Genomic DNA, 17,642 nt, shown 5'->3' on the forward strand with positions numbered 1-17,642 from the left:
TACTGTTACATGTTTGCTGTCATATTCAATACACGATTGTCTTAAGGGAATGTTTGTCTTATCCTTTAATAGTCTTGAGTTTTATTAGTATTATTATCATCATTGTTATCATCATCTTCATCATTTTTGTTATCTTTATGGTTATAATCATCATCTTTATCAACATTATTATCGTCATTATTATCATTATGCATCATTATCCATACGCTGTTATCAGGATTGCTCGCTTCTTCTCTACGCCTCTATATTTAAGTGGTTTATTCCATTTATTTTCACGTTTAATCATTTATTATTTTCCTTTCAGTTTCTTCTTGCGACGAAATTAATCTTAAGTTATTTATAAGACTTTGTTTTATTATTTTATTTATTATTGCTGTTTCTCCATCCTTGGTATCTTCCTCCCACGGTTTATTATACGATTTCTTTCTTTCTTTCTTATTTCAAACAAGCTATCCTTAACTTATAGCTATTAATCCTTTATATTATTTATTTTATTTTGTTTTCGTATGATACTGATGTGTGTGTGTGTGTGTGTGTGTGTGTGTGTGTGTGTGTGTGTGTGTGTGTGTGTGTGTGTGTGTGTGATCTCAATCATTTACACATATTTTTTTTCCTTTCCTTCGTAAATTTTCATCATTATTTTCCTCTTATCTGTTTAGTGTTGTCATCACATATTCCTGATACTTTCATCGTTTCTGAATTACTTAGAAGGAAATCACAGGTTAATCTCGGGATCATATGAAGATTAACGCCCCCCAGCTTATTTCCTCTCATGATTAAGCACCCTATCCTAAACTAACCTAATCTAATCTAATCTAATCTAACCTAACCTAACCTTACCTAATCACAACTCACCTAACCTAACCTAATCTAATCCCTCCAGGTAGCGTAAGGTGTTTAACCACCAGGGAACATAAATTGGGGATGTTAATCTTCATATGACCCAATCTAGGCTACAGCATATATAATAAAGTCCTCTGCTACAAAGGGTCTGTCTTCCTTCTTGTCCTCTGTAAAATACAAAAGACTCCTTTAAACACATGTTGCCTTCATCTCTTTTTCACATCTATGGCCTATTTTCTTCTTTACAAGTTGTCATTTTTAGTAAGTATTGTTTTGTCTTGATTTTTTCTTAACTCGAAATTTTTAATCTTTCTTATCGTCTCATTTACTTCCTTCAGTATTTTTCCAGGTATTATTTTACTTCACAGTTAGATTTCTTGTATTTTATTAATAAGTTTTATTTTATGGCTTTGTTTAATTTATTATAATTTCGTATTTTATTACTCATTGTCTTCTCGTCTTCACCATAATTACACATTTTCTCTCTCATTGTATCTAACATAATATTTTTTATTGTCTTCTGGTTATTAACACAATTATATATTTTATTGCCCATTATATTCTTTTTTTTACAGTTTCTTCGTTGTTTTCACCATAATTACAAATTTTATCACTCACTGTCTCTTTGTCTTCACCATAAGAACACATTTTATCACTCACTCTTCTTGCCATATATTAAGCCTTTATCGTCATCCATGTGATAACAAGTGTTTGTCTTCCCTTCTAGATCAAAGCAGACACTATGTCACCGGTGAAAGTAAGAAAGTTTCGAGAGGGAAATTAAAAAAAAGTAGTTTGTCCACTTGTACTTAAAACTTACAATAAAAATACAATGCTTAGAAGACTTAAACATAGACACTTATAATCCACTGTACCCTTAGTGACTTGACCTATGTTTGTTTTGTCTTTTTTTTGAGTTAGAAATTTTTAGAGGATGAGATATACTGTTCGTGGTTTAGTAAAAGTCATGGTATATGATGTGCTTTTGATTCTATGGCCCAACTGCTTAGTGTTATTATTTCTTGTTTTTTTTTGTTTTTTTTTGTTACTAATATTCCCAACTGTAAATCACTGTAAATGATAATCACCTCAAAGTAATTTAATTTATTTTATATTTTTTGTTTTCCTTATTTAATGTCAGTTTATCATAAAACTATTTTTTTAATGATATGCAAGAGTAAAACAAATCAAAGTGCACATAAAATTAACCTTTTGAGTTATACACTAAACAATCTTTAATTGGAAGTTGAACACAATATTTTAGTGGCAATAAAAAACAAAATTAAATAAAGTTATTTATGCATGATTAACTTCAGTATTTTCTTGAGTAATAATGAAATAGAATGTAAGATGCCATTGTGTGTTTTGTAAAGGCATAAAAATTACACCTTTAACATTATGCTACACGACAGGATGAAAGGTAAGTTATGATAACAGTCACCTACGTCTACCAGGCGAAGCAAAATTATAAGACTTGCATTATTTACACCAACAAACAATTATTACCCTTAATATTACAAATAAAACCAAAACTAAATGTTCATTTAAAAAACTAAAACACTCATGATAAAACAGAGTAAGTGAAGCTTATATAATCGTCTCTTACCATGAGTACTGTACACTGATGTCTTCCCTCCCGGCCTGCAGGAAGCCGAGAAGGTGCAACACGCAGCTAACTTGGCCTTGAGAGAGGCGGAGAGAGCAAGACAAGAGCAGCTGAAGAGCAAGAAGGAATACGAGGAGCTCGTGGCGGAAGTGAGAGCTGTCCTGAAGAGCATCAAAGACTCTCACGTCACCACAGCAGATCCTCAAACTCAGTCTAAAGCTCACAGTCAACCTCAGATGAAGACTCACGCCAGTAGCAGTAGTGTTAGTGGTGGTACAAGTGCTGCGAGCCGGAGCACGAAAGCGCTTGACCAAGGCCACAAAACTCAAGGAACTTCTACTGGAAAGTCGAGTCAAGAGCACAAGAGCTTAAAAACTGCGGAAAAGGGTGTAGGTCAAGATTATAGCGTAACTTATTCACCTAAGGGCGGTAGAGCGAACTCTTATTCGATAACTTCAGCAGTTAATTTGAAAACCTCTAGTGGTAGTTCTCCGAGTTCCCCGAGCACGACGGTGGCGGGTACTAAGTCCTCAACAACTACACAGGCAGCCAACACACCGAAGACAACAGGTTATCAATCTCTCTTTGCCAAACCCTCAAGCATCATATCAGGACTAACTAACAGACATTCCCTCACTAAGTCTGTCTCATTTGCTGATCAAAAAGATAAAGAAAAAGATAAAGCAAAGGCTGAAGGTACAGACGCCAAGACGTCCAGTTTAGAAAATAAGAAAAAAAAAGAAAAACATCAAAGCTCTCAGGAAAGAAAGGAGAAAAAGGATGACAAACACCAAACTACATTAGAGAGGAAAGACAAGAAGGATTCCAAACAACACAAGGATGATAAGAAACACAGTAGTGCAGACACTAGCAATACTGAGAAAAAGAAGAAAGAAAAAAATGAGAGCTTGGAGAGAAAAGACACAAGTAGTATAGACAGAAGGGAGCGGAGGGCGAAATACGAGGGTAAGAAGAGTAGCCCATGGGAAGTGAAAGACTCAGGTCATCTGATATCACAGATATCCCTGGAAGACATTCCTATGGCAGATGATAATAGCCACGAATTACTGGATCGATCGTCAGTGTCCAGAGCTGAAGCTGCTACTGCGGTCACCCAGAAATCATCGATTGACAATACGATGAAACCATCCTTGAATTTTTCACTGGGTAAGTCGTCCTCGTCACCGACTGTCTCTTACGTTCCTCCAATGAGTCGTCCTCGAGCGCTACCGCTGAGCAATGACCGCCAGCGCAGTGAACACTCGATTTCCAACGCCTCGTCGCCAGAGTCACCAATAACACCCAGTCCTTTCCCTCGTCCATCCTCGGCTCTCCCTACGTTAGAAGAATCTCCGACGAACTTTGAGGCTGAGCTAGTTTCCTTGTTGCATCGGGCTGGTTCGACACCTGGCCCTCTGGCCCGCCAGGGATCCATGACCACTGTCCCGGAAGACAGTGTCATAGTCGGTCCACCGCCATCAAAACGACCAGGAGTATTTGCCATCAGTCGCCAAAATTCATCTCCAAATATTTCGTTGCAGCGGCAAAACTCGGGGCCGATCTTCCCATTACAACGACAACACTCCCTCGGGATTGTGCCTGAAGAAAGTCGTCTGCCGCGCCAGGAGTCTCTCATGTCGGTGCCTGAAGAGAGGCCTATTGTGGATCAGACACTGCCTTTGTCTCCCTCGCAGTCCATGACACATTTCCCTTTGTCACACGCCCTGTCCTCACCAACAGTGAGTGAGTCTACTCGACGCGCGGCGCGGGAGTCCATGGAGCTGGTGACAGGGCCGGTGTTGGCTGGGTCATCGATGCAGGAAGCAGCAGCCACGGGGACGCTGCCTGTACTCAACCTATCCGAGGAAGACGACCAACCCTCCGCCACATCCACACTAAAGAAGGATCAAAAACCACCTACAAGCGTGGTTGGAATCCTTGTGTGATGAACAAAAGGGTGTTAAATCATCAAGCTATTACCGTCAGTGAACAATGTGCCATTGTGCCATACGACTTGAGCCAAATATTCTATGAACAACAATAAGTACCTCACAGCCTTAGAGAATCATGGGACGCCACTTCTCCTCATCTTTCATGGGATGGATGACTAACTGCACCACATAAATGACCCACGTGCTGTCTCTTCACACCACTATGATTATTCCATAAATGTGTGGACGTTCCAGGAGAACTGTGTTATATAGGATTTTTTTTTCTAACTCTTTACATTAATTCCAGTTTGATGTTTCTTCTTCTACGACATAAACATGATAAGGTACGATAAGTCGAAGAGCTTCCTGTATTATATTCTTATAACAGTGACCTGAAGCTTTTGCCTTCGTGTAGCTGTTCTCCGACAAGAACAGTTTATAAAGTTTCTCACGTCTCTTTCTGCCAGTACTACTACCATCACAATCTTATTTCTTCATTGGATAAAAAATTGAAGTCTCGTTACTTTTTCTGTAAGCCTGTTATGTCTTCTTCACACATTATCTCTATGAAGTGAAGTGTTGTGACCCATTAATGTATTTATGTGTCCAACCTATATACCTATAAAATTAACTGAGAATGAGTTTGTCTCTCTATCACCTCTCAATCAATTAATTTATTGATGTATGATATACTGTATATTGCTGTTCTCCCTGTTATAGCTAGACTAACACTTGGAGTATATCTTGGTTCTTCTGATCTAAAAATAAAAATCTATATTGTCAGAAATCATACAAGGTCTAATACAAGAACACACACACACACTTACACACACACACACACACACACACACACACACACCCACACACACACACAACGGTAAAAATGTAGAAAAAAAGATAATGTTGCAAACAAAAAAAAAGACCACACATAAAACATTGGCTAAAAAGCCAATCGAGACAAAGAAAAAACAGAAAACGAAATATATTTTTGACAAAATCAAAACAAAGACAAAAGTATAAAAAAATTGGTAGAGACAAACAGAAAGACTGATTAAGACTTGATACGATAAAGTCCACCAAGACAAAAACAAAACGAAGACGAAAAAGTCTACGACAAAGCAGCAAAGACAAATAAAATAATACAAAAAGGGAAAAAAAACAAATAAAAAAACAAGCACAGTGTGTAAAATGACATCACTCACCTTGAACCACCCACCTGTATACTGGGATCGTGATCCTCAGCCCACATACCTGATCCATCCACCTGATCCACCCACCTATATACAATGGCCGTGATCCTCAGCCCACATACCTGATCCATCCACCTGATCCACCCACCTATATACAATGGCCGTGATCCTCAGCCCACATACCTGATCCATCCACCTGATCCACCCACCTATATACAATGGTGGTGATCCTCAGCCCACATACCTGATCCATCCACCTGATCCACCCACCTATATACAATGGTCGTGATCCTCAGCCCACATACCTGATCCATCCACCTGATCCAGCCTCCTGTATGTATGTGATCCACGTCCCTGATCCTTAAGCTGCAGTAGCTGTGGCGGACATTCACCAACCTGAAATAAATAAAAAACTATAGAAACACGTAATAGATAGACAAAGATATAAACAGAGACAGACAGACAGACAGACAGACAGACAGACAGAGAGAGAGAGAGAGAGAGAGAGAGAGAGAGAGAGAGAGAGAGAGAGAGATACGCAGACAGAGGTAGAGAGACAAAGACATAGAGACAGACAGACAGACAGACAGACAATCCTAAGTCAAGATCATAAGTCATAGACCCATTAATTAAGACGAAGACAAGCGATCAATGCAATAAATCTTACCCATCATCTCTTACGTAAACTTAGCCAGAAAAAATATATTAAAAAAAAAATTACAGACTAAACGTCTTTTGCCATTCTTAGGCATGTCCGGTGTCGTCTTAGAAGAATGCCAAAGTCACCCTTAGAATGATTGAAGTGTGTTGTACCTCTTGTTAATTCATGTTTACTCTGTACTATGTGAAACAGGTATGAGCTTATGGTCTCTGTATACAGTCAGTCACTACTGTAAGTGTTTGATTGCTACCAGATATACACGAATTGCTCTTCACCTGTGTACTAATTGCCACCAGCTGTACATTAACCTCAGTACCGATCTAGATAACTACCACCATCTGTAAACTACAACCAGCTGTACATTAACCACCACCGGCTGTACACTAATCACCACCACCTGTACACGTAACCACCATCAGCTGTATACTAACCACCACCAGCTGTATGCAAACCACCGCCAGCTGTACATTAACCACCACCAGCTGTACACTAACCACCACCAGCTGTACACTAACCACCGCCAGCTGTAACACTAACCACCGCCAGCTGTACACCAACCACCACCAACTGTACACACTCAACCAACTATACACTAACTTCACCACCAGCTGTACACTAACCACCACCAGCTGTACACCACCGGCCATTAACCACCACCGGCTGTATACTAACCACCACCAGCACTATATACCACCAGCTATACTGAAGCCACCATCAGCTCACATTAACCACCACCGGCCTTACTAACCACCGCCAGCTGTACCGCCAGCTGTACTGTACACCAGCACTGTGCACTAACCACACACACCGCCAGCTGCTTTACAGCGGTGCACGCTGCCACCACCAGCTATGCAAACCACCACCAGCTCTTCACCGCCAGCTGTACACTAACCACCACCAGCTGAAACCACCGCCAGCTGCTGCACTAACCACCGCCAGCTGTACCTAACCACCACCAGTACTAACTGACTGTGCACTAACCACCTGCGGCAGTACACTAACCACCACCAGCTTTACACTATTACCTGGCACCAGCTGTATACACCACTAACCACCGCCAGCTGTACACTAACCACCACCAACTGTACACTAACCACCACCAGCTGCAACCGGCACCTTTACCAGCTTTACACTAACCACCACCAGCTTTACACTATACACCACCACCAACCACCACCAGCGGTACACTAACCACCACCAGCTGTACATTAACCACCACCGGCGGTACAAACCACCACCAGCTACACCTAACCACCACCAGTACACTAACCACCGGCTGTACATTCCTCACCACCAGCTGTACACTAACCACCACCAGCTGTACACACAAACCACCGCCAGCTGTACACTAACCACCACCAACTGTACACACTGAATCCACCGCCAGCTGTCCACCACCACACTAACCACCACCAGCGCCGCAGCTGTACACTAACCACCACCAGCTGTACACTACACTAACCACCACCAGCTGTACACCTAACCACCACAAGCAGTACACTACACCAACTCACCTCACCAGCTTGACACTAACCACCACCAGCTTTACACTAACCACCACCAGCTGTACACTATCCACCACCAACCACCACCAGCTGTACACTGCACCACCTACTAAACACCGCCAGCTGTAACCACCACCACTGACCACCCACCACCAACTGTACACTAACCACCACCAGCATATACTCAATCCACCGGCTGTACATTCATCACCACCAGCTGTACACTCAAATCCACCACCAGCTGTACACACACAAACCACCGCCAGCTGTACACTCAACCACCACCAACTGCTTACACTAACCACCACCAGCTGAACTTCACCACCAGCTGTACACTAACCACTAGCTGCACACCACCACCAGCAGTACACCAACCACCCACCAGCTTTACACTAACCACCAGCTGTACACACAATCCACCACCAGCTGTACACTAACCACCACCAGCTGTACACTAACAACCACCACCAGCTGTCAACCACCACTCATTAACCACCACCAGCTTTACACTCAAAACCACCAGCTGTACACACAAGCTGTACCACCACCACCAGCTGTACACATTAACCACCACCAGCGGTACACCAACCACCAACCACCACCAGCACCAGCTTTACACTAACCACCACCGGCTGCACATTCATCACCACCAGCTGTACACTAACCACCACCGGCTTTACACTAACCACCATCAGCTGTACACAACCACCACCAACTCTACACTAACCACCACTCAACTTATTGCACTCAACCACCAGCTGTACACTCAACCACCACCACCAGCTTTACACTAACCACCAGCTGTACAAACCACCACCAGTTTTACACTAACCACCACCAGCTGTACACTAACCACCACCAGCTGTACACTAACCACCACCAGCTGTTACACTCAACCACCGCCATTGTACACTAACCACCGCCAGCTGTACACTAACCACCACCAACTGTACACTAACCACCACTAACTTAAATCCAACCACCAGCTGTACACTCAACCACCACCAGCTGTACACAACTGCCACCAGCTGTACACCTAACCACCACCACCTGTACACTAACCACCACCAGCTGTGTACACTAAACCACCACCAGCTGTAGACTAACCCTTTCACCACCAGCTGTACATTAACCACCACCAGCTGTACACTAACCACCACCACCTGTGGCACTCAACCACAGCCAGCTGTACACTAACCACCACCAGCTGTACACTAACTTCACCACCAACTGTACACCAACCACCACCAGCTGTACACTAACCACCACCAGCTGTACACTAGCCACCACCGCCAGCTGTACACTAATCACCGCCAGCTGTACACTAACCACCACCAACTGTACACACAACCACAGCCAGCTGTACACTAACCACCACCAACTGTACACTAACCACCACTCAGCTTTACACTAACCACCACCAGCTGTACACTTAACCACCACCAGCTGTACACTAACCACCACTAGCTGTACACTAACCACCGCCAGTTTTACACTAACCACCACCAACTGTACACTAACCACCACTAGCTTTTTACACCTACCATCAGCTGTACACTAACCACCACCAGCTTTACACTAACCACCACCAGCTGTACACATTAACCACCAGCTCTACTGAACCACCATCAGATGTCCATTAACCACCACCGGCTGTACACCAACCACCAACAGCTTTTACACTAACCAACATCAGCTGTACACTACCATCCACCACCACCACCACTAACCACTGCCTCAACCACCATCAACTGTACACTAAACACCAGCTTTACACTAACCACCAGCTGTACACTAACCACCACCAGCTGTATACACCAACCACCGCCAGTTGTACATTAACTACCACCAGCTGTACACTAACCACCACCAGCTACACTCAACCACCGCTGGCTGTACATTAACTACCACCAGCTGCAACCACCAGCTGTACATTAACCACCACCGGCTGTACACTAACCACCACCAGCTTTACACTAACCACCATCAGCTGTACACTAACCACCACCAGCTGTACACTAACCACCACTACCTTTACACTAACCACCAGCTGTACACTAACCACCATTAGCTTTTAACCACCACTAGCTTTTACACTAACCACCACCACTGTACACTAACCACCACTAGCTGTAACAACTACCACTAGCTTTACATTAACCACCACCAGTTGTACACTTAGCTACACTAACCACCACTAACCACCACTGCACACACTAACCACCACTAGCTCACCAGCTGTACACTAACCACCACTAGCTGTACACTCAACCACCCACTAGTTTACACTAACCACACTAGCTTTCTTAACTAATTAACCACATCAGCGTACACTAACCACCACTAGCTGTAGCTACACTAACCACCACTAGCTTTACACACCATTTACACTAACCACCACTCAAGGCTTTACACTAACCACCATCAGCTGTACACAACTTCACCACCAGCTTTTTACACTAACCACCATCAGCTGTACACTACCACCACCAGCTGTACACTAACCACCACTAGCTTTACACTCAACTACCTACCAACTATGACTAACCACCACCAGCTGTACACTAACCACCACCAGCTGTACACTAACCACCACCAGATGTACACTCAACCACCACCAGCTAACCACCACCAGCTTACACTAACCACGAGCTGTACACTAAATCCACCACCAAGTATACACTAACCACCACCAGTACACTAACCTGCACACCTGTACACCAACCACCATTAGCTTTACACTAACTACCAGCTGTACACTCAACCACCACCATCTGTACACTAACCACCACCAAGTATACACTAACCACCTCACCATGTATACACTAACCACCACCAGCTGTACAGCTTTAACCACCTGCCACTAAACACCACCAGCTGTACACTATACCCACCGGCTTTACACTCAACCACCAGCTGCAACCTAAACACACCAGTTGTACACTAACCACCACTAGCTTTACACTAACCACCAGCTGTACACTAACACACCACCAGCTGTCACCCTCACCACTGTAACTAACCACCACTAGCTTTACATTTCTACAGCTGTATTACACTAAACACGACCAGCTGTACACACTAACCACCACTAGCTTTACACTAACCACCAGCTGTACACTAAACACTACCAGTTGTACACTAACCACCACTAGCTTTACACTAACCACCAGCTGTACACTAAACACCACCAGCTGTAGCTTTACACTAACCACCAGCTGTACACTAAACACTACCAGTTGTACACTAACCACCACTAGCTTTACACTAACCACCAGCTGTACACTAAACACCACCAGCTGTACACTAACCACCACTAGCTTTACACTAACCACCAGCTGTACACTAAACACCACCAGCTGTACACTAACCACCACTAGCTTTACACTAACCACCAGCTGTACACTAAACACTACCAGTTGTACACTAACCACCACTAGCTTTACACTAACCACCAGCTGTACACTAAACACTACCAGTTGTACACTAACCACCACTCGCTTTACACTAACCACCAGCTGTACACTAAACACCCCCAACTGTACAAGCACCACAGCCACCCACATTTTTTTTTCTAATGAGAATGAAAATTTATGCATCAATCAGAATAATTTTCAGTGGAGTCAGTACAGGGCAGACCAGGGGGTGTATCGCATACCTCCTTTAAGAGGCTGTGGTGACGGCTCGCTGGCCCAAAATACACCCCTGTGTGTGTGTGTGTGTGTGTGTGTGTGTACAAACTATACATTAAATTTTCTTTTGGTGACGGATGGTGTTGATGTGGGTGTATAATATATCCAAGCGTTCAGGAACACAGTAACCACAAAAATGCGTGTTTTTACTCCTAGCACCAGGTGTCACTCTGAGTGTATGTATACATGCAGGCGCTCAGAAACATAAATAATATAATACGTAATTCAAAACTACCTTGAATGATTTGACAAAAATATTAAAATTTCAAGGCCGACTCTTTGCTTTTTATTTTTTAGAATTTCTAGAATTTGTATGTTGCCAATTATCAAGACGTGTGTATGGTGAGAAATAACTTTATCAGTAAAGTTAACAAAATATCTGATTTACATAATGTTCATGTCAAGAGGTTCAAGCTGATGATGTGATTACTATTTGTTTAGGGTAAGGTAAGGTAAGGTAAGGTAAGGTAAGGTAAGGTAAGGTAAGGTAAGGTACGGTAAGGTAAGGTAAGGTAAGGTAAAGTAAAGTAAAGTAAAGTAAAGTAAAGTAAGGTAAGGTAAGGTAAGGTAATGTAAGGTAAGGTAAGGTGTACGACAAACTCTGACAGGGGTGTTGAGTGGCAGAGTAGTTGATGGTGGTGCATGGTTTTAGAGACACGGAATTTTACTTTAAAATCTTGGAAACAACTTATTTTTCTCTTTAATGTAATTACTTCCTCATTTTAGATTATAGAGAAAAATATACTTCAGGCACAATTCTTATTTTTTTTTACATTATCCATCTGCTGCAGCATCCTCCAGTAGTTATGAACTAAACAAAAGGTACAGCAATCTTTAACTTATAAGCTGTTATAACACATTCTAAATTCTAAATAATAGTTATTAGGAGTTCATACGAAAAACATCATTTATTCCATGAAGTTAAGACTCAATACCGAGGCCAGCCTCCCCCATGTACAGTGTTCTTATTTTCAAGTGTACAGGTGTACCTGAGCCTCTACCAACCTCAGTCACTCCCACCCTCTCTCTTCCCCATCTCTCCTTTCATTTCACCACCACCGCTCTACCTCTCCCCCTCTGCTCGCGCTCACCCATCTCCCTTTTACAGTTTACTGTCAATTTCGAGGGGGGCACAGCCCAAAATTACATCAACTGTGTTTAAAAATACAGCTGCAAGGCCTTAAAACGACAGTATAACCCACTTGACTATTGGCTAGTCGGCCGGACAACGTCATCAAATGATGTGACGTGGCCTGCGCTCATTGGCGGCATAACAGGACTGTCATGACTACAGCATTCTCACTGGTCCATCAACAAGTGTCATACACCTTACAGTGGGTTGCTAACACACCGCTGCCAACCTGTTCTACGATGTCCATAACACATGGCATGAAATTCACTCCGGCTGTAATTAATTTGTTTATGGGTGGGAGCGTCTGGCTCAGTTCAGCCAAGGACCGACGGACAGAAATGTTATCGTGATGAGCACGGAGGGGTATTCATCACGTGCCTCTGGTGAGCGATGGCGCCACTGTGTATCTTGAGGGGACATGTGCATCTGGCTACCCCACCTATGATGGACACCCCAGCCTCCACCATCCGACCCCAGACACGTGTGTTATGACTCCATCTAAGAATGTTATCAGATCTGACCGCCTCATTGGGTTCTAAATCTAAATATCTGAGATGTCTAAGCGGAAAACACATGTCTAAACCGTCTGACCTTGTTAAGATATTGCATCACGCCTGAATAGTTCATTTGGTTTTTGATAATTTAACTCATGCTGAACCTTGATTGGCTCAATCAGATGGTCTGGTCTGGTCTGGGCCCGTCTGGTCTGGTCTGGTCTGGTCTGGTCTGGTCTCGTCTCGTCTCGTCTCGTCCGGTCTGGTCCGGTCTGGTCTGGTCTCGACTCGTCTCGTCTCGTCTCCTCTCCTCTCCTCTCCTCTGGTCATGGTCCGAATTATGATCTGATCTGAAAACCTAAACTGACTTAAACAATTAATTTAGTTCCAATCTGCAGTGAATACTTGACTCAGCTGCTGCCTCACTCAGTACCTAGACAAGTCTAATCCAATTAGGTGTCTGGGACAAATATATAGGCCAAAGATTATTAGATTACCTCTTTCCTTCATCTGTTGGTTTTACTTTGCGGTCTTTTCTTACGTCGTGGAATCTAGTCAAGGACTTCCTCAATGCACTGTTGGTCTGTTCATGATGCAATATGATACCTTAACGCTATTACAGTTCCTTTGTCTTACAATTCTGTATTGTTCTTTGGTTTGAAATCTCTCCTGCAGCCATGAGTCATGCGGGAGCACACACACACACACACACACACACACACACACACTGTACTTAACCGTAAACGTACCCAGACACATGAAACTATGAGCACTCTCTCACTCACATTCATCTCTCATACCCACTTCCTTACGTCCTCTCACTTTCACTCTCACGCACTCACTCACTTTCACTGTCAACCTTCCTCCCCTCCCCCACACGCACACACGAGAATCAGTACACAAGCCACAAACTTACACTATGGTCATCGTTAAGATCAAGTTGCAGTCTCGGTATTCACACCACACCACCCCAGGCCTGACTCTCATGGCCCCCACAGGCACTTTATTTATTACTGTAGCTAAGGGGGGAGTGGATTAGTGAACGCCTGATGACCTGGTGCTGTAAACACGACTTGGCGCCAAATATAACACCTTAATGATATTGTGCCAAATATAACACCTTAATGATGGGATTCAAAATATAACACCTTAATGATATGGTGCCACATATAACACCTTAATGATATGGTGCCAAATATAACACCTTAATGAGATGGGGCCGATTATAACATCTTAATGATATGGTACCAAATATAACACCTTAAAGTCTTAGCAGGAAAAACAGCACCTAATATAATGGTAGTAAACAAACAGTTGATTTTTTTGGCGGGAAATATAACACCGAAAGATGGTCTGGCGGGAAATATAACAGCTAATGGTAAGAGGCGATGATCTGATACCTGATACCCAATATAACAGAATCTTCAATAAGGTCCCACAAATTAGGAAAAGACCCAGAGAGAGAGAGAGAGAGAGAGAGAGAGAGAGAGAGAGAGAGAGAGAGAGTGCAATAACCAGAAACCTATATGTAATGAAGAAACTTAGAGGTATTACAAGAACAAGGCAACTAAACACACGGTTATAGGGAGAAATAAAAGGTCTTTATCCAATTGTGAACTGATATATACTTTCGTTTATTCACCCATCTATTCTTTTTTCCTTTATTTCTATACCATATTATACTTCATCACTATCTCCACCTCCTTACTTCCCCCCTCATGTTCCTCCCCATCCCAATCTTCTCCCCATTCTTTCCTTATACCCCATTGCCTCCCCACCCACTAATTTCTCTCTTTGTCCGTAATCTTCTCTCCATTCGCTATCAGCTCCCATCGCCATCTATCCCCATCTCCCATCTGCTTTCCTCTATACTTTCCCATCTTTACACTTTCTCCATCCTCTACCACTTCCTTCCCTTCCACATCATCATCCCTCCCCCCATTTCATTTCTTCCTCCCCTACCTTCTAATCTTATCCAGATTACAGATTGCCCCGGAGGGGGCTAGTTTATTGGGAACTCCTCTACATCCTGTGCAAGGTGAAGCGCAGAAGCGTTTACAGTGCCCAACTGGGAAGCATGCTAAGTTCATGCTTGCCTTTATGACTCATGCATTAAGGGCGTGGAAGCCTGAAGGGTCATGGGTTTTGTCAGCAAGTTACATAAAGTGACAGAATGATGAGTGTGTGGGGGGAAATTCCCGGTACATTTCATCTGTTTATAGCAAAGCGCGGCAGGTCCCTAATAATGTAAAGTGCCAGGCCTGTGACCAGGAGGGGGGATATCTGGTCAGGGAGGGAAGAGGTGTTGATAACGGCTGGGGACCTGTAGGAGGAGGTCATAGGGCAAGTGAGGATGTAGTGAGAGAGGGTGTGAGAGTCGGGTTGGCCACAAAGTTTACAAACAGTGCGGCCAGGCTCAGGGTTCCTCTCCGTCTTTCTCTCCTCCTCTTCAGGGTGTCACATCGGCCGAGGTATATAAATAAGGTACCTATACCCATGAGGTGAGAGAGTGCCAAGGGGTGCCAATTAATCTTTTCTGGCACTCTTATGGTTCTAGTGGACGAGTGGCCCTCCCTGCTCCCCTCCCTCCTTCCCCCCTTCTTTCCATTATTTTGTTTCTTCCCTCTTTCCCTTTCTCCTTCCTTTTCCTATTAATCTCCTTCCTTACTTATATTCCCCCCTCTCGACTCCTCTTACATTATCTCTCATTTCTTTGTACTTTCGCCCACTCTTTATTCTGTTACCACCTTATTCTGTTGTTTTTTCCCATTTCCTTTCTCTCTCCTTCTATCAACTGTAATTATATCTGTACCTGTACCTTTTCTTATATGCATCTGTTTGCAGCTATACCTATACTAGCGATTGCATCTGTACTTGTACATCTTTTTCTGTATCAAATGAAATTAAATTATTAATACCTGTACAGTCTAAGAAATAAATGTGTTGCCGGCCTTGGTCGGTAATATATAAACCTGGCGGATTATACTGAAAAAGCGTAACCGTGACGACATCTGGTCAGTTGGTACACCTGACTAGACACAACCTTCCTGTTGTTGAACGACTGATGGTTCCAATAGTCGAATTATTATTATATTGTGGAATACGGATTTTAGTTTACCCTTTTATCATTAATTATCTCCGGCGCCATATGACTTTGGCTGTTGTGGCGTTAAGATAGTCTTCATAATCATCTTTCTAAATCTACCTGTTTTAGTATCTGTAGCTGCACCTGCTGTTTCTGAGTTACCGAAAACAAATTAAGTAATGTATACCTGTTCTGGTGCCTATTGTTCCTGAAGCAAATAAGTAAATTGAACTGAAACGATCTGTACCTGCGTTTGTACCTATACCACTGCCAGTTGTTATGATACTGAAATGAAATTAAGTAATCCTTGACCGCAATTGCACCTGTGTTTTTTAAATTAATAAAATTTAATAAACTGTTCCGTACCTGTACCTATTGTTTCTATATTAGTAAAATAAAATGAGTTAGATCGACTATCACCAGTGCCACTCACTTGTCCTCTAAGGTGTCATAACACTATGGTCTGGCCAGGAGTGAGTCATGGGCAAGTCATGAACAACAGGAGACGCGCTTGGGTGAATGTTGAGTCGTGTTCGTCCCTTCTGAGAATAGTAACCATGACGTCTGAGTGTATGACCGTCCTGATGTAATGTAGGACAGATAAAGAGAGAGAGAGAGAGAGAGAGAGAGAGAGAGAGAGAGAGGTCTGTATGTATGTATGTTGCCCTCATGTATGCATCGTTCAAGTATAAATAAACACATTCTACAGTATACGAGTAGCGGCAAGTCTTCCAAGTGTATATTAATCTTAGGTATCTGCATCACTAATGGAACACCTTAGTCATATGTGATCCTCCTCACCCGCTCGTCTGTGTTGCATCAGAGGTTCAGTCCGACAACTTATATATTTATAAATGGATCACGTGAAGCTGAGCACCCGTGTCTATTCTACTTTAAGATTAATCACTCTAACCTAACCTAACCTAACCTAACCGAACAAGACTCCCTCACCTTAAGAAGCGAGAAAACATTGTTAACACGTCAGAAGGCCTTAACACACTTGATAAGACTCAGGAACAATGGAAGGATCCTACAGAAGCCATTGATCATCTTCCCTCGGAATGGCGACTTCGGGTCCCCTTCACTAGTGCACTTACAAGAGCTCGTCATATAAACAATCAATAAATAATTATTTTGAGACATTTGTTATAATTTTGCTTTAATTCGATTACATAGTATGGCTACTATTGCGAGTTTCCTTCTGTCGAATGAACACGACCACAGGGCTGCCATACTGCACAAAATCTGACGAGCCCCTGCAAACGGACTAGTGAAGGGAACTGTACATTCAGAAAATACTATAAACGCTTATAACCTCATCATAGTCGATAACAATGACTCTTAATACTAGAGAATGGTAGCCTACTCAATGTTAAATTATTTATCCTCCGCGACGGTGGCGACGTCAAGCGGCTGGGGAGTGGCAAACACTAAACACACCAATGATCTATAACACACACACACACACACACACACTACACACCAGTCACCTATAACACACAC

General features: G+C 42.9%; 1 protein-coding gene across 4 annotated transcripts in view; it reads left to right on the forward strand.

The window, feature by feature from the left end:
- The window catches only part of LOC121876055, a 131,349-nt gene extending 126,328 nt beyond the window's left edge, over window positions 1–5,021 (forward strand). For 3 of the 4 annotated variants that reach the window (XM_042380937.1, XM_042380938.1, XM_042380936.1), the window contains exons 8-9: window positions 1,571–1,600; window positions 2,491–5,021. In XM_042380937.1, coding sequence (XP_042236871.1) covers window positions 1,571–1,600; window positions 2,491–4,395 — 1,935 coding nt within the window. In that variant the 3' untranslated portion in view covers window positions 4,396–5,021. The remainder of the gene's footprint in view (window positions 1–1,570; window positions 1,601–2,490) is intronic. The other variant, XM_042380939.1, reaches the window with a different exon arrangement.
- The last annotated feature ends 12,621 nt before the right edge of the window (window positions 5,022–17,642 follow it).

Source organism: Homarus americanus, unplaced genomic scaffold, assembly GCF_018991925.1.
Source record: "Homarus americanus isolate GMGI-L3 unplaced genomic scaffold, GMGI_Hamer_2.0 scaffold49198, whole genome shotgun sequence".
Classification (NCBI taxonomy): domain Eukaryota; kingdom Metazoa; phylum Arthropoda; class Malacostraca; order Decapoda; family Nephropidae; genus Homarus; species Homarus americanus.